Genomic DNA, 27,099 nt, shown 5'->3' with positions numbered 1-27,099 from the left:
GCCGATGGTGACTACGAGCTAATCTCGGATCAAGCCGTAGAAGTTCCTAAAGACCCCGAAAACGCCGTCAAAAGTCTAACTGAAGCTCCGAACCAAAGTTCGGAAAACTTTGACACTACTGCCCCCAACCCTACGCAAGAAGGCAAGCCCCGGACATAACCCGCTATTTTATTTACACTGCAATCTATATCTATTTATATATTTCCATGCATTAAGTTCTTAGGGATTGCTTGGAACCCTAGTTGCATAATTACAAGAACCGATGTACTGAATATTAGAATTTGAGTCCGACTAGCTGCTATGCTAATAGGACTGGTAGAAGTCGGGTGATTTCCTGTCACTCGCGCGATATAGGAGTTGTAATGTTTACATTCCTGCAAGCACTATAAGGATGACGGACGGGAAGAATGTGAGGTATCATGGTTGAGATGATACCCCATCTGTGTTGTTGAATTTGATAAGATCGTAGTGTGTGGTGATCGGGGTTAAGCGTTTGAAATACTAACCACATGCCGTGAGTTTTGGGTAAGCGGCAAGCCTAGTAACCAATCAGCCCGAGGAGTGGACATACCTCCCACCACTCGTATTTTGGTTCTTCCTGTTACTCGATTCGACATGTAGGAATACGTGTTGCTGGGCAACCAGGAGTATGGTCATGTAGTCGCGCTACAGGCGTACGTCCTGCACTTTGGAAGTGCGTATGGTCCTGCAGTCACTTTGTGGTGGCTCTGATCCACGAATCGGAATGAAAGGCAAACGGTTGCTTCGGAACGACCCTTTGGTGTTCCAAGCGTGTGTGTTAAGTTTATCCTTGCAAGGTTGAAATTCGATTCAGAATCGTCCGTTTCTCGCGGAGATTGAGACTGCTTAATCCCTTTATCACATAGAGTAACGAGAGCAATTATATGGTTATAAAAAAAAAGATGTTTGACCAAAGATTATACCATGCTTGCTTAGTTATAGGTGCTTACCTAGAATGGATAATCAACTAGAATCTGAAAGCTAAAAGTTGAAATAAGGATTTACTCTTTATTGCTTTTCAGCTAAAAACTAAACCCAGAACCTGTGTAAGCCTTCATAAGTCTAGTTACATGGCTAAGTATACCATGACCGGGTAAGCCTTGCTGAGTATTAGAATACTCAGTCTTGCCTTGTAACTTTGTTCAGGTAATCCTCCTGATGACTCAGCTCTGCCTGTACCGTGGCCCTACCCTCTGCCTGATGGTTGCTCCGTGGAGTGGGACCCGTCCCCGGCCAACGCAGATTCCTCCGAGTGATATCATGCCAGGGCTAACATGACTTGAAACTTATGGTTGTTTTGTAATAAATTCCCTCAGTTGGGAAAATTTATGTCATGTTTGAATACTCATGTAATATATCTGCCTGTGATGTAAAATGTGATGGCATTTGTATCTCTGGACTCACCTTCGTGCGGGGTACCTTGTTTGATCCTGCATTCGGTGGTTTATCGGGACGTTACCCGACAGACCAAAGGATTATACCATTTGAAGCACGTTGGAGCCCTCAAGAGTGGACTCGCGTACTTGAGCCGGTGTAATTCGGGTTGGTTCTACCACAGATCTAACCTGTTCGGAGTACGCGATCCTCATCACAACGACTATCATGCTCATAGCAAGTAGTCAATACTACCCCGAGTGCAGCGACTCTAGGAGTAGTCGATATAGCTCCTCAAGTGAGCCCGTCAAACAAGTTAGATTGAATCCGATCGAGCGGATCTAACCTATTCGGAGTACACGATCCTCATCATGACGACTATCATGCTCGTAGCAAGTAGTCAATACTACCCCGAGTGCAGCGACTCTGGGAGTAGTCGATATAGCTCCTCAAGTGAGCCCGTCAAACAAGTTAGATTGAATCCGATCTAGCGGATCTAGCCTGTTTGGAAAAACGCGATCATTATCGCAATGACAGTTATGCTCATGGCAAGAAGTCAATTTATATGAAACTTGAACGTGGCTATAACCTCCGAATTTTAATAGAGAATTTACATTCCTAATTCTGTGGCACATGGCCTCCAAATTGAATCGGAAGGAAACCGCCTTGGCGCTCGAAGAACAGCTATCACTGCGTGTCTTCTTATGGGTAAAACTTTCGTAGGTTCTGTACGTTCCCAAAATTTGGGACGTCTTGGCCCTCGGGGTATTGTAGTCGATAAGACCCCGATCTTGTAATCTGCTTCACGATGAACGGTCCTTCCCATCTCGAATTGAGCTTGCGTAATCCTGACTCATCTTGGATGCGGCGTAGGACCAAATCGCCTATACTGAATGACCGTTCTCTAATGTTGCGGTTGTGATATCGTCGAATCCCCTGTAGGTAACGAGCTGACTGAACAAGAGTAGTGCAACAAGCCTCTTTGATAGAGTCTAGCTCTAGCTGCCTGGCATCGTCCGCCTTGCCTTCGTTGTACATTTCAACCCTTGGGGATTTCCACATGATGTCAGCCACTAAAATTGCTTCGGAGCCGTATACAAGAAAAAACAGTGTTTGTCCTGTGGCTATGGACAGCTGAGTCCTAAGCCCCCAGATGACATGTGGCAACTCGTGTATCCACTTTCCGCCTTTCTTGCTGTTTTCATCATAGAGTCTTTTCTTGAGGCCCTCGATTATCATGCCATTCGCCCTCTCAACTTGACCGTTGGCTCTTGGATGTGCAACGGAGACGTATTTGACTTCGATGCATGCATTTTCACAGAACTCTCAGAACCAATTAGCTGTGAAGTTTGATCACAGGTCCGTGATGATGGTGTTCGGGAAGCCGAAGCGATGTAGAATGTCGGAGATGAAATCAACGACTCTGTCTGGTGTGAGCTTGGTTATTGGCTTGTACTCGATCCACTTGGTAAACTTGTCAATTGCTACCAATGTGTGGGTAAAACGGCTTGGCGCCATTGTAAATGGTCCAATCATATCAAGGCTCCAACAGGCAAACGGCCAGGATGGTGGTATGGTGATAAGATTGTGGGCTGGGATGTGAGATTGCTTGCCAAAGAATTAGCAGTTTTGGCATCTCCGCACCAGGTCTTCAGCGTCTAACACTGCGGTGGTCCACCAAAAACTAGCTCTGTATGCTTTCCTAACTAGCATTCTTGAAGCTGCGTGGTTGCCGCATACTCCCTCATGTATCTCCTGCAGTATGTCATAGCCGTCTTCTCCCGTGACGCATTTCATGAGTACACCTGATCGTGCGCCATGCCAGTAGAGTTTATTGTCGACTAGGACAAAACCTTTGCTTCTGCGCATGACCCGAGCTGCCGCTGCACTTTTTGCGTACATCCCCGCTGGTAGTCTTTGGTCCTGGATGAAGTCGATGTAAGTTTCTCTCCAGTCCTCCCCGAGCATCATAACCTCCCGATCGGGCTTCTGAGGGTCAGTATCAGTGGTTATCTGAGGTGAGGACTTGATGGATGGTTGCTTCAGCTCCTGGATGAAAACTACCGCTGGGACTTGTGCACGGATGGATCGTAGCTTGGATAGTATATTTGCGCTGACATTGTGTTCTCGTATCACATGATGAACCTCCAGTCCGGAAAATTTGTTTTCCAGCTTGCGCACTTCTTGTACGTAGGCATCCATTGTCTCCTTGTTGTAGTCCCACTCTTTGTTGACTTGCTGAACAACTAGAAGTGAATTGCTGTATACAAGTAGTCGCTTGATGCCTAGTGATATCGCCAAACGTAGCCCGTGAAGCAAGGCTTCATACTCGGCTTCGTTATTGGATACCTCCCAAAGGATTTGGAGGACATACTTCAGTTGTTCGCCTTTCGGGGAGATAAATAGGACTCCAGCACCGCCGCCATTGAGCTTAAGAGATCCATCGAAATACATGGTCCAGTGCTCTGGCTTGTCGACTGGAGTTGGAATTTGGTTCTCTCTCCATTCGGCCATAAAATTGACTAGAGCCTGAGACTTAATTGCAGTGCATCGCGTGAAGTCGATTGACAGAGCCCCCAGTTCCACTGCCCACTTTGATATACATCCCGTGGCATCCTGATTGTGTAGAATATCCGCCAACGGAAAATCCATAATCACAGTGATCTTGTACTCATCGAAGTAATGGTGTAGCTTTCTTGATATGATCGGTATTGCATATAGAAGTTTCTGAACTACCGGGTATCGTACCTTAGATTCGGAGAGTACCTCGCTGACGAAGTACACGGGCCTCTGCACTCCAAATGCATGGCCCTCCTCGCGGTGCTCGACGATGATGGCACTGCTGATGACATGAGTTGTCGCCGCAATATAGAGTAGTAGATTTTCTCCCGGCAGTGGTGCTGTGAGGACTGGGGGTGACTATAGGTGTTGTTTCAGATCCTGTAGGGCCCGCTCGGCCTCTTTCATCCACTGGAACTTGTCTTGGTGCTTCAGGAGTTTGAAGAAGGGTAGTCCTCTCTCCCCGAGTCGGGAGATGAATCTGTTTAGGGCTGCCATACATCCTGTTAGTTTTTGCACATCCTTGATTGTGGCTGGAGCCTCCATGTCAGTGATGGCGGTGATCTTTTCAGGATTGGCTTCAATTCCCTGGTTGCTGACGATGAACCCGAGCAATTTCCCTGATGGTACTCTGAATACGCACTTAGTCGGGTTGAGCTTCCATCGGAACTTTCGTAAGCTATTGAACGTTTCTTCCAAGTCTACGATCAGGTCCTCGGGATTCCTGGTCTTGATGACCATGTCATCCACGTAGGCCTTAACATTCCGATGCAGCTGATCGGCGAAGCACATTTGAATTGCGCGTTGATAGGTTGCACCTGCGTTTTTCAACCCGAAAGACATAGTTTTGTAGGCATATGTCCCGAACGGGGTGATAAATGCGGTCTTTATTTGATCTTCTTCCTTGAGTGCGATCTGGTGGTACCCCGAATGGCAGTCAAGGAAATAGAGGAGTACACAACCCGCCGTCGAGTCGACGACTTGATCGATGCGCGGTAGCCTGAAATGGTCCTTTGGGCAATGCTTATTGAGGTCGGTGTAGTCAACGCACATTCTCCATTGATTTTTCTTTTTCTTTATAAGGATAGGATTAGCTACCCACTCTGGATGGATTACTTCTTTAATGAAGCCAGCTGTGAGGAGTTTAGCTATTTCCCTTTTGATTGCCTCTCGTTTGTCTTGAGCAAACCTGTGAAGGCGTTGCTTTTTGGGCACAGCTTGTGCGTGTACATTTAGGCTATGCTCGATCAGTTCCTTGGGCACCCCTGGCATATCCACCGGTTTCCATGTGAATATGTCTCGGTTAGCCCGAAGAAAACTGACGAGTGCGATTTCCTATTTCTCACCTAAGCCTGCACCGATGGCAGCGGTCTTAGATGTGTCGCCCTCCTGGAGCTGGATCGTCTTGAGGGCCACGTCGCCGGTCGACTGGATGCTCGACTGGCTTGCCTTCCTTGTTGGGATTTCCAGCCCAGCTTGGGAGAGTTGTTGCGCGGCCGCGAGTACTTCTCCTAAAGCATCTGGCACACGCGTAGTCGAAGCATATTGGATGGCCTCCTGGTTGCAGTCATACGACTTCTTCAGGTCGCCTCGGAGAGTGAGTACCCCACTTCATCCTGGCATCTTGAGAAGTAGACAAACATAATGCGGCACTGCCATGAATTTGGCCAGTGCCGGCCTGCCCAGTATGGCATGATATGAAGATTTGAAGTTGTCAACTTTGAATTTGATGAACTCGGTACAATAGTTCTCCCTCGTGCTGAAGGTGACCAGAAGGACCACCGTGCCAAGTGGATGCGCTGCGTTGCCTGGGACAATGCCGTAGAAGGGAGATTTGCTTGGGACGAGCATGTCCGTTAAGTCTAAGCCCATCTTCCTTAACGTGCTGGTGAAGATGAGGTTGAGACCACTTCCGCCGTCGATGAGTACTCTGGTGAGCTTGACCTCCGCCACCACCGGGTCCAGGACCAGGGGGAATTTGCCGGACTCCGAGAAGCTGGTCCATTGATCGTCTCGTGAGAACGAGATGGAGACCTCCGACCATTGGAATGGTCATGGTACCACCAGCTCGATGGACATGATTTCTCGGAGTAGTAGTTTCTGTTCCCTCCTGGAAGTGAACTCTTTGTCACCTTCAAAGATGACGTTGATGGTTTTCGAGGCATCCTGGAACTTCGCGTTGCGCGATTTGTCCCCTTGGTCGTCCTCTTCGAGCTCTTTATCCGTTGACTTGTTCTTCTTGTCATTGCTGGGATTGCTGAATGTCCTTCGGAGATTGTAGCAATCAATTGCTGCATGATTGGCACCTGAATGCCATGGGCATTTCTTCTGCAAGAGCTTTACGAATTGCTCCTGCGTTGCTGTCTTCCTGCCTCGCGGAGGACGATCCACAGCCGCGACGAGGTCATCTGACTTGCGCTTTCGGGATGAACCCAAGTAGTCCCGCTGGCTCTTGACGGTACGGTTGTCATTTGTGCACCTCAGGTTGTTGTCGTTGCGCCTCGGGAACCGTTCACGCATCTTCTCCTCTTGCTCGGACCAATCGTGCATCATGTCACAAAGTCCTACAACAATTTTTGTCTATTCCGCCCAAAGTCTCTATAGATGCTTGGGTCGATGAGGCCATTGTAGAAGCAGTCGATGATATCCTCTTCCGAGATGTTCGCAATGGTGGCTCGTACGTCAAAGAAACAGCGTGTGTATGATCGTAGGAGCTTGTTGCGTTCCTATTTACACTGAGCAAGGTCATGATGAGTACCTGCACGGGTGATCGCCCCCTGGAAGTTGTCGATGAAGACTTTCTTGAGCCCCTCCCAGGAGTCCATCGAGTTATTGCTGAGGCTCTCCAGCCATGTGAGCGGTGCAGGGTCCAAAGCCATCGGGAAGTAGACGACCTTGGTGATGTTGGAGCCTCCTGTGACTTCTATGGCGGTAGAGTAACATCGTAGCCATTGCTGAGGAGCTTGTTTGCCGTCGTACTTGGTGATCCTAATTGGCTTGAAGCCCTTAGGGTACTTGTAACTGTTGAACTGTGCTGTGAACGCTGGAAAGCGATCACTGTAGTCGGTACCTTCTGGATCGGCTACTTCACGCTCTCTGCGTCTGGAATCAATTATGGATCGCGCATCATGTCCTTCATTGATTTTCTAGCACAGGTCTTCAATGTGTAAGTCTTGAGGATTCCGATGGTTGGGATGATTAGGTTGTCGCGGGTTGCCTCCTGGAGATGGCTGCTGCCTCCTGCCAGTGGCCTGACTTCCACGAGTGTTGTCGTTGTTATTGCTTCGTTGATGTCAAGGACGGCCGCCTGCCGTTCAATTGTTAGCCTGGCTGCGGCTTTCGCCCATGTGTTCTTCTCCGATGGCTGATGCTGGGTTTTGTCGATCGAGCTGGATCCATGCTCTCTGCGCATAGCGAAGTGCTTGGCGCAGGTTTGGATCGTTGCTGCGTTCGAGTATGGCAGTTACCCTGGCGATGTTAGCCATGGGGGTTCTGGAGCCCCGCTCGCTCACGATGGAAAATTCAGCATCCAGGTCACGATGCATAGATCATGTGTGCTCGTTGACCCTCCTTCGCCGGGCTGCGCGGGCTCTATTCCTAGCCCTTCGTGCCTCACGCTCGGTGTCATTTTTGTCGCCGGCGTTGGCTGTGGCCTCGTCTTCGGATATCATGTCAAGTGTTTCATTGGGTGAGAGGCCATCGTCCTCCCCCTCTTCTGCCATCAACACTTGGCGTGATATGAGTTCGTCAGAGCTCGCTTCGACTAGCTCGGTCGATCCTTCTACCGTGGTGGCTAATGGCTTGCCCTCCTAAAAAGGCAAGGGCTCGAGGTGTGCCACGAGTCGGTCTTCATCTTCGAGTAGATCAGAGAGTTTCATGCCCTTCCAATGCACGAAACGACCTTCTGGGGGGCAGGTGATCATCAGACCATCGTCCCCAAGGCGACTCGCAGCCCCCCAACGTGCCGTGGCTTCAGGTTTCCCAATTTGGAGTAAAAAGTCCAAGTCCTTTTCCAATGCGGAGAGAGACTCGGAATTGTTGGCCTCCTGAGGTTCAGTGGCCGAATTGCGTGGGCTGAGTCGCGATCAGCTACGCAAGTCCTCAGATTGGAGCGAGTCCGATCCGAGCATGGTCGTTAAAGCACGGGGTGGAGTCGCGGTGAAAACGGACTCCTCCTCGATCTTCCTGGCGGAGCCATGGGTCAACAAGTCATCAAGATTGTCGACAAACTCGTCGAGCTCGCTGTAAAAACTTGCTGCAAGAGTTTTCGGCTTCATGACGTCGATGGTGAGTCGACGGAAATCGCCCGCGCCGTCTGCGATGCAGACCCATGAGCCGAAAACGAGCGTCGTACCCTCGGGGAGCACGGCACTGGTGAACTTGAATGATGCCATCGAGTTCACCGGTGAATCTTTGATGCGCACCCCTACCTGGTGCGCCAGCTGTTGGTGTTTTACCGCCTGCCCACCGAGGGGTATACCCGAGGTAGTGAGTTTTAGGTAGGGTGTCGCCAAGATCAGGAACTCGAAGGTGCAAGCAGCACGAGGTTTAGACAGGTTCGGGCCGTGATGTGCGTAATACCCTACGTACTGTTTAGTGGTTTGTATTGCCTTGGGTGTTGATGTGTTTTGAGGGGGTCCTTGCCCGCTCTTATATATCCGGGAGGATAAGGTTACATGAATCTTAGTCCGACACTAGCTTAGGAATCGTACTCGAGTACAACTCGAGTAGCTTCCCTTTGTATCGACTAGTTCTACTTCGCATGCGAGTAGAGTACAACATAGTTAAGGTATAGGATAATGTCCTATCCCCTATTCCTGTAAGAACTACGTTATGTATACAGTCCCGTAGTCCGGGTCTGACACTATTGTCTTCGAGGAATTTTTTTCTTGTTTAGATTTATGAGGCCGGCTAGCATCCTTGACATTCTATTATCTTGGGGACGTAATAGAAACATCTCCAAGAAAGGGCTCATGCTTTTTCTTTTGATGCTTGCCAGGATCTTTGGCTCCGGTAGTCTTTCAAACACCATTATATATTATGATTCTTTGATTTTAACATCTTTGGTTTGGATTCCTGTTGAGAAACCCAGGAATAACAGACTTGAGATGAATTTCAGTCTGATTTGTTTTAATTTTGCGCACAATAAACTGGTTGAGCTTACCAGAATAAACGACATATATAGGCTGCAAACGAACAAGCTAATGAAGCTGCACTTAGACCCTGTTTGGATCCCCTCCAACTAAAGTTTGGCTTGCTAAAGTTTGGAGGTTCTTTTAGCTAGCTAAAGCTTAGGTTGCTAAACTTTAGCAGGGGTTGTTTGGATCCTTGGGCTAAACCCTTTTAAATAACCATGCTACCCTTCATTTATTACTGCCAAGTTTTAGATGTGATGGTATTTTGGACTTTGCTCACTTTTAGCAAGTTTTAGAAAATCTTGGCTGGCTAATGACTAAAGCTCCTTTTTAGCATCCAGCTAAAGTTTAGCAACATTTTAGCTGGACCCGTTTGGATCCAAAGTTGCTAAATTAAGAGTGATCCAAACAGGGTCTTATTAAGAGTGATGATTGGATATAATCACATATGCATATGCATGCACCCAATCCCAATGGGCTGTACTATATATACCCACAATGCTATAAACTTAAGCCGAGGAGAGGTCAAAACTTAAGAACCAGAAATCTATAAACTTATAATATTCTGACGTGGTAGTTGCCAACAAACAAGTGCTCATATGATCCAGTGACGTTTTGACAAGTACATGCTTATATGACCATCATCAATAGGTGTACATTTAGTCATTTTTCATTGATGAATTGCATTGCAACCTCACAAGTCGGCATTATATCATTAAAAGGCAATACCCCCATGACAGAGGTCCGATTATACTAGGTACAAAGGGGGTGCCAAATTGACTGGTCATTTCCTTGTTCGAGCCCCTTGCGTGCACGCAATACCAAATCATTTTGGTAGAACACTTACATTATTTGTTTATGGAGACCGTTCCGCAATGCCATAGCTCATTCTCATAAACACAAACGAGTCATAAACATAACATTTCCCAATACACAGTCACATCCTCATGAACAACAAATAAGGTTTATAATATTCTGACGTAGAGTAGTTGCTAACAAACAAGTACTCACATGATCGAGTACATTTCGACAATTACATGCTTATATGACCATCGTGAGTAGGTGTACATTTGGTCATTTTTCATTGACGAGTTACATTTCAACTTACAGGTCAGCATTATATCGATTAAAAGGCAATACCGGAACGACGGAGGTACAACTATACTATGTACAAGGGGTGCCTAATTAACTGGTGATTTCCTCGAGCACCTTGCGTGCACGTATTACCAAATCATTTTTTAGATCTTACATTTGTTGAACACAAACGAGTCATAAACATTACATTTTTCCAAATACACAAAGTCAGATCCTCATGAACAAGCACATACATTAGAAACTAAATAATAGTTCATGTTTTAACTTATCCAAAATATACAAGTCACAGTAGACAATGTCAGATGAGATATTTTGCAAAATTATCATCTTCAATCTTTTATCCCTAGTGCTTATCCATATATATTCATAGATGATGATTAACAATGGTGAAGCTAATGGATCCCGAGTCAAATGTAAATATGCATTGGTCCTGACACTTATCTTCTATAGTGCATTCTAATAATCCATTATAACAATAGTAGTTGACTGGTCAAGGAATGATCTAATTAAGGTTGCTTCAAAGCTAATTGCTGCAAAGGTATTACCAAAGCATCCTACAAGAGATAACTTACATATTATTAAAATAATGAATGGAAATATTATGAAAATAAGATATGACATTCTATACCAAATCATTTTCGTTCAACTGTGGAAGCCTCTCATTGATTGCAACCACATCCTGTTGTCCCTCCTCATGCGCTTTTATTCGGAAATATGAGTAGTCAGGCACAAGGAACTCAATTTTTTCAAGTGTTGTTAGGCACGCTTGAACAATGCTTTTTTTCATTGGACTTGAATCCTATTAGCTGTGTCGTACCACAATCAACCTAGCTGAATGAGAGCATTTGTTGAGACTGATGATGAAGTCACAGGAGAAGCACCATGCTATCGACAGGTGCATCCTAGTATCAGTAAAAGAATAATTTCCCCTAAATACGAGTACTCATGTTGAGTCGAGGACCTGAGTCCGGATTAATCAAGTTCTACCACACTCAAAGTATCTAATTGATAAGTTTGTGGAAGATAAAGTTTTCCATAGCACAATAAGGTATAACGTATAATTGAATTTATTGTGAAATGATTACAAACTTTTTATCAACCACTTGACTTTATTCCGTGATCAACGACTTACAAACTCCACTTGAACTCCTTGCATTCGTGGCACCATATTCCCATATCAATGCTGTGAATTTATTAGACGACTTCTCACATGCATTATGCATGAAAGGAATATTCTGCTAACTGCTTTGTTTTAATTTTATTCTCGGATAAGTGGTGTATAACTGGCGAATTAAAGAGGGTTATTAATTCTGTTCTCCGACTCGGCTTCTAGTGATTGTGAAATTTCTTCGCCTGCAGCATCTGCTGGGAGTTCTTCATCAGCCTTCTTTGGTGGCTTGTTGAGCAGGAGCTGCACCACCGCCAGGGCTCCGTTCCCGTCGAGAATCCCGATGCCTGCAAACTTGGAGAAATGCGTGGTGTCGTTCTTGAATTTGTCAGCCTTCCATGCCAGCAGCGCCGTGGAGAGGTCGCCCCAGTCTCTGATGTAGCCGACCTCCCTGTCGGTGATGGAGATGGATTGCCGCTGCCAGCCGCCGTTGATCACGCTTCGCACGGGCTCCAGCCTCGCGGCCTCGCACAAGGTCACGGCGAGGAGCGCAAGCTTCCTCTTCAGGTTCTGCGTAGGATCGCCGAGTGCGTCAGCGGCAGTGTACTCCAGCTTGTCCTGCTTGTAGTTCCAGAGGACGTTGGTGGCTTCCAACGTCCTCTCCATGCCGAGCTCCAACTTCGGCAGATTTGTGACGCCCGGGTCGCCGACCAGCGTCTTGTAATGGCCATCGAAGCCGAGCATCTTCGCGCCCTTGAAGAGAGGCTGCTTGCAGTCCTTCGGGCTGAGCTGGAACCATACGTCTTCAGTGCTGCACACCAAGAAATAAGCGCAGGCTCGTCGTTTTCGAACCAAATCGACATGAACAAGTTCCAATTTGGATGCATATACCTTCCCTTGGGCCGGTTGGCGAAGCCAGCGATGTAGACGTTGTCGCTCCGGATGGCCACCTTGGGTGCCGCGCCGTCGTCGCCATTGAGCACGACGTGGATCCATTTCGGCGGCTGCTTGGTCTCGCCGGTCTGCTTGGCCAACACGGGGCGGTCTCGCACGTTGTCGGGATTGCTGCCCGCTAGTGCGCCCCGGAGATTCGATATGAACGTCGTGTACGAGTCCGACTTGACATTGAATGTCACTGTCTGAGACGCAGCAAACTTCTGAGACGCCATAGCTAGCAAGCAAGTTAAGATGAACCTCCATAGCGTCTGATGTGTGTGTATATATAGAAGGGGCGTCTAGTTGGTGAACGTGAGCACTTGTTTCATTATATTATTTGCAAAACATAAAATCTGTTGGGAATGGGATATATAGCACCCTGCCTAATCATACATTCTGTGCCGAGACGGACACGAAAATATCATACCACATGCCCTGTGGTCACCAGGCTTATCTTGGCCGTCCATCCGAGTTGTGGGCCCCACAAGCTACTGTGGCAGCCAGTGTAATAGTCATCGTTGATGTGTTCCAGCGATGAGGTGTGCTAGGGGTAGTTTTGGGAGTAAAAAAGGGTGAGCAGCCATGCCTTCCCTTCAATTATTGGTCTGTCTTCCTCCTCTCATTTTGCCGTACGCTTAGAATGAGAGCCATCGGTGGCACGCTGGACAAGCTATGGCGGCGGGCGCGGGGACGGCGAGGCACGGTGGCGGTGGCGCCGCTGGTTGGGGCAAGGGTGGATGGCGGTTGGGCCAGGTGGGGGCGAGAGCACAAAATTGGATATGATTAGCATGCAGGTGGACAGCGGTGACGGATCCGGCGGCTGCCGCTGCCAGAGACAAGTGGAGGAGGACGGGGCGGGGTGCGGGGTACCAGCGCTGAGGAAGAAGCTTCTTTGCTGCTATTTTGTTTTGGAGGAGAGATAGAGAGAATGGTGGAAGATGAATGGAGGAAGAAGAAAGGCATTTTCGTGTTTGGCCTTCTACGCTCTAGCCGCATCGGACACCGTTGATTTCTTGGTTCCTTTCAGTACTCCGCGGGTCCCATCTCCTTTCCCGAACCTCCATGCAGAATAGTGTTGGAATGGTGCAGATAGGTCTTGTCGCCGCGGGGGCATGTGAAAAATCCATTTTCGAGATGGACAACTATCCAATCCGAATTTGACCGATTTACTCCATGGATCACCTCGTAGCAAATGAATGAACATGAAAAAAATATTCCCAAAATACAGGATAAAAATCCATAGACCTTGTACTCCCTCCATCCGATAAAGAAGGCAATCCTAATTTTTCACACAGAATAATTAACCTTGTACTCCCTTCACGACAGTGGCGGAGGAGCTAATGTGGCAAGGTATGGCGGTTGCCATACCTACGCACGGAATCCGTACAAAAATTTTTAGTCCGCCCGCCCGCCCCTGCCCTGCTCCCCCGCGCGCCGCCGCCCCCGCTCCTCCCGCGCCGCCGCCCCCGCTCCTCCCGCGCCGCCCCCTGCTCCTGCAGTCCTGCTCCCCCCGCGCACCGCCCCCTGCTCCTCCCGAGCCGCCCCCTGCTCCCCCCGCGCCGCCGCCCCCTGCTCCTCCCCGCGCCACCGCCGCTGCCCCCTGTGCGCTGCTGCAGTGTCGCCCCAGCTCCCCCTTCCCCCGCGCCGCCACCGCTGCCCCCTGCGCGCTGCTGCCCCTGCTCCCCCCCCCCCGCTCGCGCCGCCCCAGCCCCCAGCCCCTGCTCCCCCCCCCCCCGCACCGCCCCCTCCCCCCCCCCCCGGCCCCCCCGCCCCTGCTCGTTTGGGATTTGGGAATAACAAGGCTGTTGCAGTGTTGCTGTGTTGCAATTTTGCAAATCTTCAAGAACTTAAATTGCTGTTGATATATCTGCTTTAACAGAACTACAGAAGAATTGGCCACCAAGCACCTTTCAAAGTTCCAGGTCTGCTAATTCTCCACTGTACTAAAATTTGTTACTCCTTGTTATGTTTTCTTCATTTCTATCTATAATAGGTAGCATAGCCATGGCTGAGAAAGCATAATAGCTTTAACATTAGGATCAGTTTCTTAAATCAATAGAGAATATGAGCAGAAACATAAAGATCATAGTGTAATTATCTTAAATCATATTTCTATCTGTAATAGGTAGCATAGTCATGGCTGAGAAACTATTATGCTTGAAATAAAATTGCTGAAACCTGCAATTAAATTGAACCAGTGCAAATATGTAATTATCTCTTTGCCAATTGCAAGTGTGTATAGGGTTTGCCTATCTAGTGTTAACTAAAACTCTAAAAGCCTATCTAGTATCTATAACCAATCTATATATATATATTATTACAGTACGAGAAAGAACTCCAGTAAGAGATGGCTGGTAATGGAAAGGGAAAAGGAAAGATATCTCAAAAAGGTATTCTTGTGATTTGCAAAAATTGATTGATTCATTTCACTTTTACATTGACTGATAATTGATTTTATTTTTACAGGTTTAAAAGGCTATTTTGGCACTGGTTCCAGTGGTTCAAGTAGACAACCAAGTACTCGTGGTAGTGGAATTGCTCAACAAGAGGTTGAAGATGGGCAAGATCATTTTGCGCTTGTAACAACCGGTGTAGAAGATGAATTTGCTCAAGCAACAACTGGTGTAGAAGATGAAGTTGCTCAAGCAGAGCTTCAAGAAGGTATAACCGAGTTCAACCCGGACTATATCATATCGGATCCAGAACTTCGTATTTCAATTGATCGTTTTTCCCCTAATATTAGAGATGAAGTTAAAAGGGCTTTTATAGCTAAAGGTCCTTTTCAACCAATGGATCATAAGTTTCCTACCTCGAATGATAGTAGGAGTTTTCAAAAGAAATGGTTTAAGCAATACAATTGGTTGGAATATAGTGTGGAGAAGAATAAAGCTTATTGCTTCTATTGCTATCTTTTTAGACATGATCGAATAGAAGAGAAATTTGGTCGTGATGCTTTTACAAAAGTCGGGTTCTCGCAATGGAAGAATGGTTATTTAGCACTTCCAAAACATGTTGGTGGGCCTAGTAGCATTCATAACTTTGCAGCAACATCATATCATGATTTTGATAACCAAAGATCAAGTGTAAGAAATAGGGTGTCAACTCATACGAAAGATGCATTGGTCAAATATGAAACCCGAGTGGAAGCTTTCTTGAGTATTGTTGCTTATCTTGCATTGCAAGGTGAGCCGTTTCGGGGGCATGATGAAACTTCTACTTCATTGAATAAGGGCAACTTTTTGGAAATGCTTGATTGGTACAAGGAAAGGAATGAGGAAGTGAAACGTGCTTTTGATGAGTTGTGTCCAAAAAAATGCAAAAATGACTTCCGGCACGATTCAAAAAGACCTTGCAAACTCTTGTGCACAAGCAATCACAAAGGCAATAAAGGAAGAACTGGGGGGTTGTCTATTCTCTATTCTTATTGATGAATCACGTGATATATCTATCAAAGAGCAAATGGCCATAGTTGTTAGATTTGTGAACAAAAAAGGGGAAGTCATAGAAAAATTTTTGGGTATCAAGCATGTCAAGGATACAACATCGGAATCATTGAAGAAAGCATTACTTGAAGTGTTAAATGATCATGGTTTAGTTGTTGCAAATATACGAGGGCAAGGGTATGATGGTGCTTCCAATATGAGAGGAGAATTTAATGGTCTTCAGAAATTGATTAGAGATGAGAACCCTTTTGCTTTCTATATCCATTGTTTTGCTCATCAATTGCAATTAGTAGTTGTTGCTGTCTCAATCATCTATTGAAGATTTCTTTGAGTATGTGACACTAATTGTGAGCAGCACTTCCACTTCATGTAAAAGGAAGGATTTATTGCTTGATAGACATCGATTGAATCTCTTGTCTAAATTAGAGAGTGGAGAAATATCATCTGGGAGAGGTAAACAACAAGAAACATCATTGGCAAGACCTGGAGATACAAGATGGGGATCTCATTATAAGACTTTACTTCGTATTGAGTCAATGTGGGATTCAGTAATAGAAGTGCTAGAAATTATGAATCAAGATGAGCGCAATCCAACTAGGGCAGGAGGATTGGTACAAATTATGGAGTCTTTCAGCTTTGTATTTATCATGAAGATGATGTTGCAAATCCTTCGTATTACAAATGAGCTCTCACTCATCTTGCAAAGGAAGGATCAAAATGTTGTTCAAGCTATGTCTTTGATTATTGATGTGACGACACGTTTGAATAATTTGAGAAGTGAAGGTTGGGAACCATTGTTTGAAGAAACAAAAGCCTTCTGCCTTGCAAAATGTATCCCAATACCAAATATGAGTGGTCAAGTACCACAATTTGGTCGATCAAGAAAAGGTGGGAGAAACAATATCACTCAAGATCATTATTTTCGTGTTGATATCTTCTATGCTGCAATTGATGCTCTTACCACGGAGTTTGATCACCACTTTAATGAGCGGTCCTCAGAATTGCTTGTTGAATTTTCTTGTCTTGACCCTAGAGATTCATTCTCTAAGTTTGATGTTGAGAAACTTGCTCGTATTGCGGATATCTATTATGATGACTTCTCTTTTGATGACCGCAAGACCATAAAAGATCAACTTCAAACTTTCATCATTCATGTGCGGAGACTTGAAGAATTCAAAGTTTGTTATGATCTTGCAAGCCTTTCAAAAATAATAGTTAGACTTGAGAGACACATTGTTTTTCCATTGGTTTATCATCTCATTGAGTTGGCATTGATATTACCGGTGGCGACAGCAACAGTTGAAAGGGCATTCTCAGCTATGAAGATTATTAAAACTGAATTGCGCAACAAGATGACCGATGGGTGGTTAAATGATTTGATGCTGTGTTACATCGAAAGAGAAATGTTCAAAGGTCTTAATCTTCAACAAATTAAAAAGGCATTTCAAAAAAAGAAAGACAGGCAAATGCAATTTCCTAGATCTCCTAGACGCGTTTAGAGGTACGTGTATTGTTTATTTTACTATTTTTGTACTCTTTGAATAAATATATAAAATTATTAACTCATTGTCTTTTATGTTGACAGGTTTTAATTGCTATTATAATAATCGATATTTTAAGGTATTTATTTTCATTTTATTGAACACTTGTTTTGTCGTCAATTTTTTTCTTTCTTCTTCGCCGTACCATGATTTTTTCGCGTCCTCCGCCACTGCTTCACGATGCTACCCTTAGTAATTGTCTCAATTCCATTGATTTAGGCATGGAAGGTGTTTAACTTTCACAGAGTTGGTTACAACATGCAGATAATTAAATCCTTTTTTTGAAACGCAGATAATTAAATCCTGAAAAATATATTGAAAGGATAACGTAGGTAATTGTTGCTAGGATTGCACTATTTAAATTTCAAAATTGTATTCTTCATGGAATGGAGGGAGTACATCTAGCGATAAGTAGTGGCCAGGGAAGGATGGGCATATGCAAATCCAAATCATCTTCACTCTTTCCTCGCCCATACCAATTCATCTAAACTAAGTAGATGATGAATCAAACTAATATGCAGACATGCTTGGAGTTAAGACCAATTGACTACCTAGAATAACTTATATATAAGGCCAGTCTTATTGCATGGTTTTATTGCAAAGTTATCAAAACTGAGAACTTGATAACCGAGCCAGAGGAGTATCATGGTAATGGTAATGAAACTCCTCTCTCATCCCATGGAACACTCCCTCCTCTATCCTCATAATACCCTACCATATTAGCAAATTTGCCGATATGGCATAACATTTTAAATTGACAATAGCCTAAGTACCGGTAATCATCTCCCCCTACCTTACACTTAGGGGTGTTAAAAAGGGGCTTAAATTTTAACATAGATAATCTAAAGGCCGGACTAAAAGGATCGGGCTCTAACCTTATTTAAATTTGAGCTAAAAATATATAAGGATCAAGTTGAATTATGAAGAGAACACTAGGTAATGCATTTGGGCAGACCTTTGACGCCCAGGGCGCCGACCAGCGTCTTGTATTGGCCATCGAAGCCGAGCATCTTCGCGCCCTTGAAGAGGCTGCTTGCAGTCCTTCGGGCTGAGCTGGAACCATACGTCTTCAGTGCTGCACGCCAAGAAATAAGCGCAGGCTCGTCGTTTTCGAACCAAATCGAGATGAACAAGTTTCAATTTGGATGCATATACCTTCCCTTGGGCCGGTTGGCGAAGCAACGATGTAGGCGTTGTCGCTCCGGATGGCCACCTTGGGTGCCGCGCCGTCGTCGCCATTGAGCACGACGTGGATCCATTTCGGCGGCTGCTTGGTCTCGCCGGTCTGCTCGGCCAACACGGGGCGGTCTCGCACCCTGGCAGGATTGGTGCCCGCTAGAGCGTCCTGGAGAGTCGTTATGAACGCTGTGTACGCTCGCGAGTCCGCCCTGACGTTGAAAGGCACTTCCTCAGACGGGGCAAAATCTGGAGGCGCCATAGCATGCAATGCAAGATGAGCCTCTCCATCTCGGCTGATGTGTGTGTATATATAGAAGGGGTGTCTAGTTGGTCAACATGAGCACTTCTTTCAGTATTTGCAAAGGGTCATGCTACGGTACTCCAATTACCTCCGTGGAGGTAACAGGTTAAATGAATCTGAGCTGCTGAATTTTTAGGAATAAATAAATTCGAAAAATAAAAAAAAAGCATTTGGACGCAATTATCTTGCATGGATGCATGCAGATCCGTTAATCATGGAGATGAATCGCTAATCTCATTTCCTAATCATGCATGCCGGCTTTACCTAAATCAGGCAGCATGCACTGGTCGGGGGGAAAATTGTACCTATATTTTGTCATGTTGGAGTTTAGAAAATTGTTCCAATGTACTTATGTCACGCACTCACGCTAAAGAAAATAAACACCTGGATCTGATGAGCTTGATGCATTTTTTCCAGCAATTTGGATGTGCACTGGTACAAAATTACCTCATGCTACAAAAAACCAATCACCATGGTTGAAAACATGTTAAAAAAACCCATCATGCATGCATTATTTCTCTCTCACGTGTCACCCATGTCACGTTCTTTTTTTTAATAAATCCATAACATGTCACGTTAGGGGAAAAGGAACAACCATTTTACCTCTCATGCTGTCATGCACCCATGTCACATCGTTACGGGGAAAAGAAATGTTAGATCTGATCATTTGATACAATCATGCATGCAAGTTAGATCTAATAGGATAGCAAGATATTTTCCCAATTTTCCAAATGTTATTAAATCAACGGTTCATGTTTATTTCGGAGTACCGTACACGTGTGTTCAAACTTAGCCTAAATATTTATGGTCAAATTTATGGTCTTAATTTCAATATTATCTAGTTGGATAACGACTTTGAAATTTAGATTAGATCACACTACTACAAAATGAAATGCTCCTAGGGCATCACTCCAGGTTCTAAAATCTGTTGTGAATGGGGGATTTCTTCCCGGTTTTCGTCACCGACAGGGATAGGCACTAGGTGCGCCACTGTGACGCCCCGAAAATTTACTTAATTAAATCCTGCGCTAGAATAGTTCGTAAAAACGATTCGATGTCAAAACCCTAACTCTAACCGATCGCTCCGCGTCGCCCGATGGCTTGTTCCCACGCGCGACCGCCCGCCGGGATTAGCGCCGGCGCGACTTCTTTTCCTCGCGCGAATACCGCGCGCGTGGCCGACCGGCCGCGGCTGCGGCCGCGATTGGCGCCGACGCGTCTTCTTTTTTCCCCTCGCTGTTCTCCCCGCGCTGCGCGCTTCCCCGCGCGTGGCCGACCGGCCGCGGTCACCGCCGCGACCGGCGCCGGCACTCCTCCCTCCCTCTCCTTCTTTCTCTCCCTATTTCTTTTCTCTTCTTCCTTTTCTTTTCCCTTCCCTTCTTTTTTTTCCTTCCTTCTTTTCTCTTTTCTTCCTCCCTCCCTTTCCTTTCTCTTTCCTTCCTGTTTCCCCCTCCGAGCTCCCGAGCCGCGTCACCCCGGCCACGCCGCGACGCGCGCACGCACCGCGCGTGGCCGCGCGCCGCGCCGCGCTGTCCTCCGCTGCCGCGCCGCGCGCCGCGCTGCGCGCGCACGCACACGCTCTGTTCCCACGCGCCCGCCGATGCTGCGCCTGCCCCGTCGCGCGCGTCGTCGCCCTGGCCGCACTGCGCCGCCCACGTGCCCGCACCCTCGCCTCGGACCCGTGCCCCGCCGCGCAGCGCGCGCACACGCGAGCCCTGTCCCGCGCGTGCCGCGCCGCCCGCCGCTGGCACCCCGCGTCCGCCGCCGCTCGCTCCCCTGTGCGCGCCCACGCACGGCACTGCTGCCCGCGTCGCTCGCCGCCCGCCCGAGGCGTCCCATCACCCGGAGTACACCTCGCTACGCGCCCGCCGCTCCACGACGGCCGCGAACGGCCAAACACCATTAAGGCCGTCCGCGGAGCCGCCGGCCAACCCCCCCTACCTCGCCGCCTCACCGGCCTATAAGTACACCCCCACCTCGCTCCACTCTTCTCTCCACGACCTCCACCGCCACCGCCGCCGTCTCCCTCGCTTCTAGCGCCGCCGCCGCCCGCAGCTCCACTGCCGCCCGCAGGCCACCGTCGCCCGGCCCCCTCACTCCACCTTGGCTCAAGGTGAGGCCGGGGATGGGATCCCCGTGCCCCCCTCCCTCTCATCCCCCATTCCCCCGAGCCGCCCATGGCCCGGCCGGCCGGATTTGGCCGCCGCCGGCGCTTCCCCCCCCCTCCTCTGTTTTGCACGGGGAAGAAGGAGAGAGAGCAGGGCAATTTTGCCCGAGGCCCCCCTCCTTTTCCTGTATTCCCCAAAAGAAGCCCCCCCCCTCCTTTAATTTCTTCTTTTGCTAAAGAGACCTCACTCTTTTTATTATTTCAAAACAAACCCTCCAAATACCTGAACCTAGATACACTTGGCACACCTTAGCATACCCCGAGTATTTCTAGGATTTACAAATAGGTCCCTACTCTTCCCAGATACTTACGAATAAACCCCTGGAACCCCGTTTAACCCCTGAAACCATCTTTAACCCGTCATTTTATGTGCGAAACGACCCCCGATTGACCCGAAACTTTACCACGCTCTTTCTAGTATAGTTCTAACCATGCCATTAAGAAACCACCCAAAAATATTACCCCTACCTCCGTAACTAAATTATTTCCGATTCAAGCTCGACGATAAAAGCTTTTAGTTCCTGCGCTTGATTGTGTGTCTGTTTGTTTGCGTCGTAGGACACGGAGTGAACGAGGAAGGTCCTGACTGTGACCAAGCGAACGAGGACCAGTTCTGCGACTCCGAGCACGAGGGGCAGTGCTACGATCCGGACCTCCCGCAAGAGTTTGACGATGGCAAGTTCAATTCCGCCCTTTGATGCATGTTTTTGTCCTAGTTTTTATAAACACAACCCGATGGCCTATTTTATAAAATTGCATGGTTTTGCGTGCCGTAACCAGGGTAGGATAGCCACCCTTGTTGTGACAACCATACCTTGACCACCTGATTTTATAAAGAAAATGCGTGTGTGTGGGAAAGGGTAAAATGTGGATTTGAGAAACGAGTCGGACGGGATGGATGGCATTTCTGTGTGAATTGCCGTTGGTGTGCTCGTACCTGTGTGGTTGAGCGTGGAGGGGAGATATCCATCTTGTCACCCCTAAGGACCGAGTTGATGTGTCGTCTCACCTAGCTTCCTGTCGTGCAAACCACTTGACCGTTGTATGGGCAACGGCTTGGCCTAACCCCACTAGTTAGTCTGATAGCCATCAGGAGAGCTGGGAGCAACGGGTGATCAAGGAGACGGGATAAGCTCTGTGTGACTTATGCCCCGGTTAAACCTCGGTGGTAGGTCGAATGACCCCTTGATAAATCCCGTGGTGGCTAGTCAGGTCTAGCTAAGGTGGGTAAGGGCTTCGATGGGATCTGCACCGGCACTAAGGTGTTCGTGCTGTGGTACCCTACCTGTGGGTAAAGTTGCACACCTCTGCAGAGTTGAAAATCTATTCGAATAGCCGTGCCCACGGTACTGGGCAAGTTATGGTGTGGTCACATAACTAGTGTTTCTCTCTGGGAATGGCTGAGCTGGTGCGAGTGGTTTGGAAAGTGTCCGGCAGTTGTGCCGTGTGCTACGGCGGACGGGGAGTCCGGTAGCAGTTTAAAACTTGGATCCTGCATGGATCAACCTTGTATGCTCGTTGGTACTTGAAAGCTTGTTTTGAAAATGTTTTAAACGAACCATTGCATGCAACCGAGTTTTCCACAAATAAACCCTAACACTGTCCTTGGATTATCCTGTGCATTTAACTCTGTTATACCCCCCCTCCGTGGGTGTGATTGGACTTGCTGAGTACGTTTGTACTCACCCCATTCTTACTTTTACAGTGGAAGACCCAGACTACGTCCCCGAAGACAACGAGTAGGGTTTCGTCCTGCACCCAGTCTTGCCTGTGGTTGAGGCCACCGTTGGATTCCGCATGGCGCAAGACTCTGATGATTCTCTTTTCGCAGCTAGTGTAGTAGTGTGGGTTCTGGTTGTAATCCTCGCGATAGTGGCGCTTCACTGCCCATTACCGCGTAGAGTTGTACGGTGATGTACCATCTGATGTAATAAAAGTGTTATCAGCCTCATGGGACTGATAAATCAACACTTTTAAGTCTTCCCTGATGGGGGACGCTTCAGGTGGTATCAGAGCCGTAGGCTGGCCGTAGGACGTGACCCTAGGAGCGAGACCCCTTTTCAAGTCCTAGAACTTGTCCCGATTTAGAAATTTTCTGCACAAATACTCACCACTGGTCTTTGCCTTGTTCCAGATGGCTGGCAATGGATGGGTTAGCAGAATCTGCCACGCAGAGCCCGGCCTCCCCAAGTTACTATTGCTCAGCCTGGAACGCGTTGGGGTTATGGAACCACCGGAGTATGCCTACCGTGAGTACATCGCCGGAGGCACCCTTCGGTGCGACATAATGGTTTTTGTGGAGAAAAGCACCCGCTACCCTGATGTGGACCCTTGGTTCATCTCCACCACTGGTTTCCGCTTCCCCGACACCTATCGAAAGGCCGCCCGTAAAGCCCTGCGCCGGCTGCGTGTGCTCTATAGGCACCACCTCCAGCGGACTCCTATGGGATTTTTCTCACCCGCTGAGGGAAGAGGACGCACTTGGATTGCCCGAATGAGGGGACTTGGACGAGAAGAAGAAGACCTAGAAGATACGGTCTCCCACCTGTCCATCTACCTTACTGGCTTGGATGCACTCTACCGCGAGCAGGCGGCACAACTGAAGCAGCTAATCCATGGGATTGAAAAGATAACCCAGGAGCTGGAGGAGCAACGAACAAGAGCTGCAAACGCCGAGTATTCCGTAGCCGCCCTCCAAGTCCAGATACAAGAATACGAGAACCGCAATGGAATAGGTGGGTGGATAGAGGAAGAAGAAGAAGAACCCATGGAAACCCATTGGGATAAGGGTACTCAGACCGAAAACGAGATGGATCGGTTCCTTCCAATTAAGAAGCGCTCTATTAGGACCGAGGAAGACTCCCCATGATAGGATTAGCGCCCCTAGCCAAAACCCTACCCTAATGATCACGTATCCATGAAAACTGTACCACCCTTGTTGTAATAATAAATATCATCTACTCCCTTTTGCACCTGTACCAGGTTGTTTACCCTGTTCCTGTTTCAGATGGCTGAGGAAGGATGGACCCAGGGCGATTGCCAAGCTGCACCTGGATTCCCCAGCCTCTTAATCAACACCCTGGAAGACCTTGGCGTTACAGAACGCCCAAGGTACTACAGCCGAGAGTACGAGCACCATGGTACCCTCCGCTGCAGGGTGATCCTGGTCATCGCCAGGAGCAACCGCTACCCCGACATCTAACCTTGGCGAGCGATCGCCACAGGGTTCAGACACCAAGACACTTACCCCTTGGCCATCAGAAAAGCACTCCGTTATTTGTGCCGGATTTTTGAAGAACACCTCTCCCCCACGCCAGCGAAGTTCTTCCCGCCGGCCATCAGAACCCCAGTCTGGGAGGCGCGCATGAGAAACCTAGAACGACGTCGCCACGAAGAGGGCCCCCTGTACCAAGTGGCTACTTACCTAGCCGCCCTGGACCAACTCTTTGATGAGCAAGCCAACCTTCTAAGGGAGCAGACCCATCGAGCCGAGCAAGCAGAGCTCGCGGTGAGAATACAGCAGATCAGAGCCGCCCATGCCGAGGCGAGAGCCGCAGCCGCGGTCAGTAGCGAAGCAGTCGCCCAAGAAGGCCTCAGGCAGGCCCGAGACCGGCGTATGCAAGATTGGACCCAAAGTGGGATGCCAGTCCCGGCAATAGGGGAAGACCATGTTTTACTCGGGACGCCCATCATAGGATGGGGACCCCTTTTTGGAAACACACAAGCCCCACCCGGGAACCCTGAAAGCTCTGCTGCCGCCGTCGAAAGGGATGCTGAAGCGCAACCCCTGGCCGATGGAAACCCGGAGAACGGCGAGCAAGGATCACTCGCGCTCTTCGCCCCAGAAGAAGGCCTGCCCCGCGAGTAAAATGACCGGCGCCACCCTAGTGATGTGTCCCCAGCCACTTTTGTTGTTGTGCCTGATCCCAGACGAGTAGTACGAGACCTAGCCTTACCCTAAGTTGTACCCCCCTTGCAGTAATAAAATGGTTTGTGCTTGTTGTTTGTGATGTTGTGTGCTGGTTTGTTGTGTGCTGATTATTTATATGAGTACCGGCAGGAGGTAGATTCTGCCTTATATATATACGAATTAAACAACTTAAACATCACATAAACGTAACCCCAATCTACCCGATCAATAGGTGACCCCCCGGAATGTCGCGAGGGCCTCCCGTGGCCGGAACCCCGTAGCCGCTAGTGTCGGAGCACAGCCCGTTGAACAAGATCTTCCCCAAGGAGAGCAAGAAGTAAGCCAGAACCGAGGGGGAAGTCAAGAAGGAGAACAACTACCACCACCCCCACCCCTCGGAGACCTGGCGCAGATCATCCATAACCAGACCCTCATATTGGAGACTCTGGCGAATGCCCTCATTAACCGGCAGCCACGAGGGCAGAATATGAACGACAAGCTGACGGCCTTTCTAAGGACCAAGCCACCTACCTTCGCCGGATCCTGCAACCCGTTGGATGCTAACGACTGGTTGCGAGTAATTCAGAGGAAGCTCGAACCATTCGAATGCCAGGACCGGGATAAAGTCCTTCTGGCAGCCCACCAGCTCACCGGAACAGCATTATCCTGGTGGGAAAACTATTGTGCCGCAGCCGAAGATGCCTCTACCATCACCTGGGGAGAATTCGTAAGGGAGTTCCGCCGCTACCACATCCCTTCGGCCACTATGAAGCGCAAGGCGGATGAATTCCGCGCACTACAACAAGGAAGCATGTCGGTGGAAGAATACACCCACCGGTTCATAGAATTGGCCCGGTACGCGCCGGAAGAAGTAAACGACGACGATAAGAAGCAAGACATGTTCAAGAAGGGGTTAAGCCCAGAACTCCGGACCTTGCTTACTCCCCAGATCTATCCGGACTTTAACACCCTGATGAACAAGGCTATCCTCACAGAAAGGGCCAAAGCTGAAGAGAGAAAGGATAATAAACGCAAATTCCTGGAAAGTAAGGCCCGCCAACAGGACCGCTTCCAAAAGCCGAGGAACTCCAGCTACACTGCACCAAGATCTCAGGCCCCGATGCAGTATAGAACTCAGTCTCAAGTGACAGGATCACAGGCCCCGCCTAGAAGCCAGAATACCACGAGGGCCCCGCTGAGCAATGCAAGCCAGGCCGCCCCTGACAACAACAATGTTAGGGCCTGTTACAACTGCCGTGAAATAGGGCATTACATTGCCAATTGCCCTTATGCCAAGAATAAGCCGGCCACATCAACCTTCTCCAACACAGTGAATGGACCCAGACCAGCCCTGACTGGTGCCAACCGTGTGCCCGTCCGCAACAATGACAATAGTCAGCAGACGAAGCAGCCCCAGCAGTCGCTCGGACGAGCCCGCGTCAATCACATCGATGCGCAGGAGGCTCAAGAAGCTCAGGGTGTAGTGCTCGGTGAGTACCTAGTCAACTCAGCTCTGGCAACAGTACTATTTGATTCTGGGGCATCGCACTCGTTTATATCCTCAAGTTTTGTGGAAAAACACAAAATACCTACAGTACTACTAGCTACACCCCTATTAACCCGGACGCCTGGAGGCGACATCAATTGTCAATTAGGTTGTCCACGGGTAAGGATCAATTTAAGTGGGGTAGAATTTCTAGCAGATTTGGTAGTGCTTAAGTCTGGGGGAATAGACGTGATTCTTGGAATGGACTGGTTAAGCCGACACAATGGTCTCATAGGCTGTACTGACAAAGTGGTACACCTAACAAACCCTGAAGGAGTACAAGTGATCTGCCATACCCGGGATAGTAATTTTGACCCAATGGTGTTTAGCATGGAAGCCCAGCCCTTAGAAGGAATCCCGGTAGTGAATGAATACACAGATGTTTTTCCCGAGGAACTTCCCGGTATGCCACCGGACAGGGATATAGAATTCGTCATCGACCTTAACCCCGGAACCTCCCCTATAGCCAAGAGACCCTATAGGATGGCGGCCTCGGAATTGACGGAATTAAAGAAGCAACTAGAAGAACTACAACGGATTGGCTTTATCAGACCAAGCTCGTCGCCATGGGGAGCCCCGGTTCTGTTTGTCAAAAAGAAAGATGGGAGTATGAGGATGTGTGTAGATTACCGGGCACTGAATGAAGTTACCATTAAGAATAAGTACCCCCTCCCCAGGATTGATGACCTGTTCGATCAGCTAAAAGGAGCCAAGTACTTTTCCAAGATCGATTTAAGGTCAGGATATTTTCAGCTCAAGATTAGGGAAAGTGACATCCCTAAGA

The 27,099-nt window shown here is 48.1% G+C and overlaps 2 protein-coding genes across 2 annotated transcripts; both read right to left on the bottom strand.

Moving 5' to 3' along the window:
* Positions 1-11,279: 11,279 nt before the first annotated feature.
* LOC112897769 (60 kDa jasmonate-induced protein-like) lies at positions 11,280-12,785 on the bottom strand. Its single transcript, XM_025966167.1, has 2 exons — positions 12,184-12,785; positions 11,280-12,103 (listed from the first exon to the last, which is right to left on the bottom strand). The coding sequence occupies exons 1-2, from the start codon at positions 12,459-12,461 to the stop codon at positions 11,476-11,478; spliced, it is 906 nt and encodes a 301-aa protein (XP_025821952.1). The 5' UTR covers positions 12,462-12,785; the 3' UTR covers positions 11,280-11,475.
* Positions 12,786-18,144: 5,359 nt separating this feature from the next.
* Positions 18,145-18,650, bottom strand: LOC112898238 (60 kDa jasmonate-induced protein-like). Its single transcript, XM_025966603.1, has 2 exons — positions 18,368-18,650; positions 18,145-18,287 (listed from the first exon to the last, which is right to left on the bottom strand). Exons 1-2 carry the CDS (start codon positions 18,648-18,650, stop codon positions 18,145-18,147), a joined length of 426 nt encoding a protein of 141 aa, XP_025822388.1.
* Positions 18,651-27,099: the final 8,449 nt, after the last annotated feature.

This window comes from Panicum hallii, chromosome 6 (assembly GCF_002211085.1).
Source record: "Panicum hallii strain FIL2 chromosome 6, PHallii_v3.1, whole genome shotgun sequence".
Lineage (NCBI taxonomy): Eukaryota > Viridiplantae > Streptophyta > Magnoliopsida > Poales > Poaceae > Panicum > Panicum hallii.
Note: the sequence above shows the minus strand (reverse complement) of the source record. Positions and strands in the feature narration are given on the sequence as shown.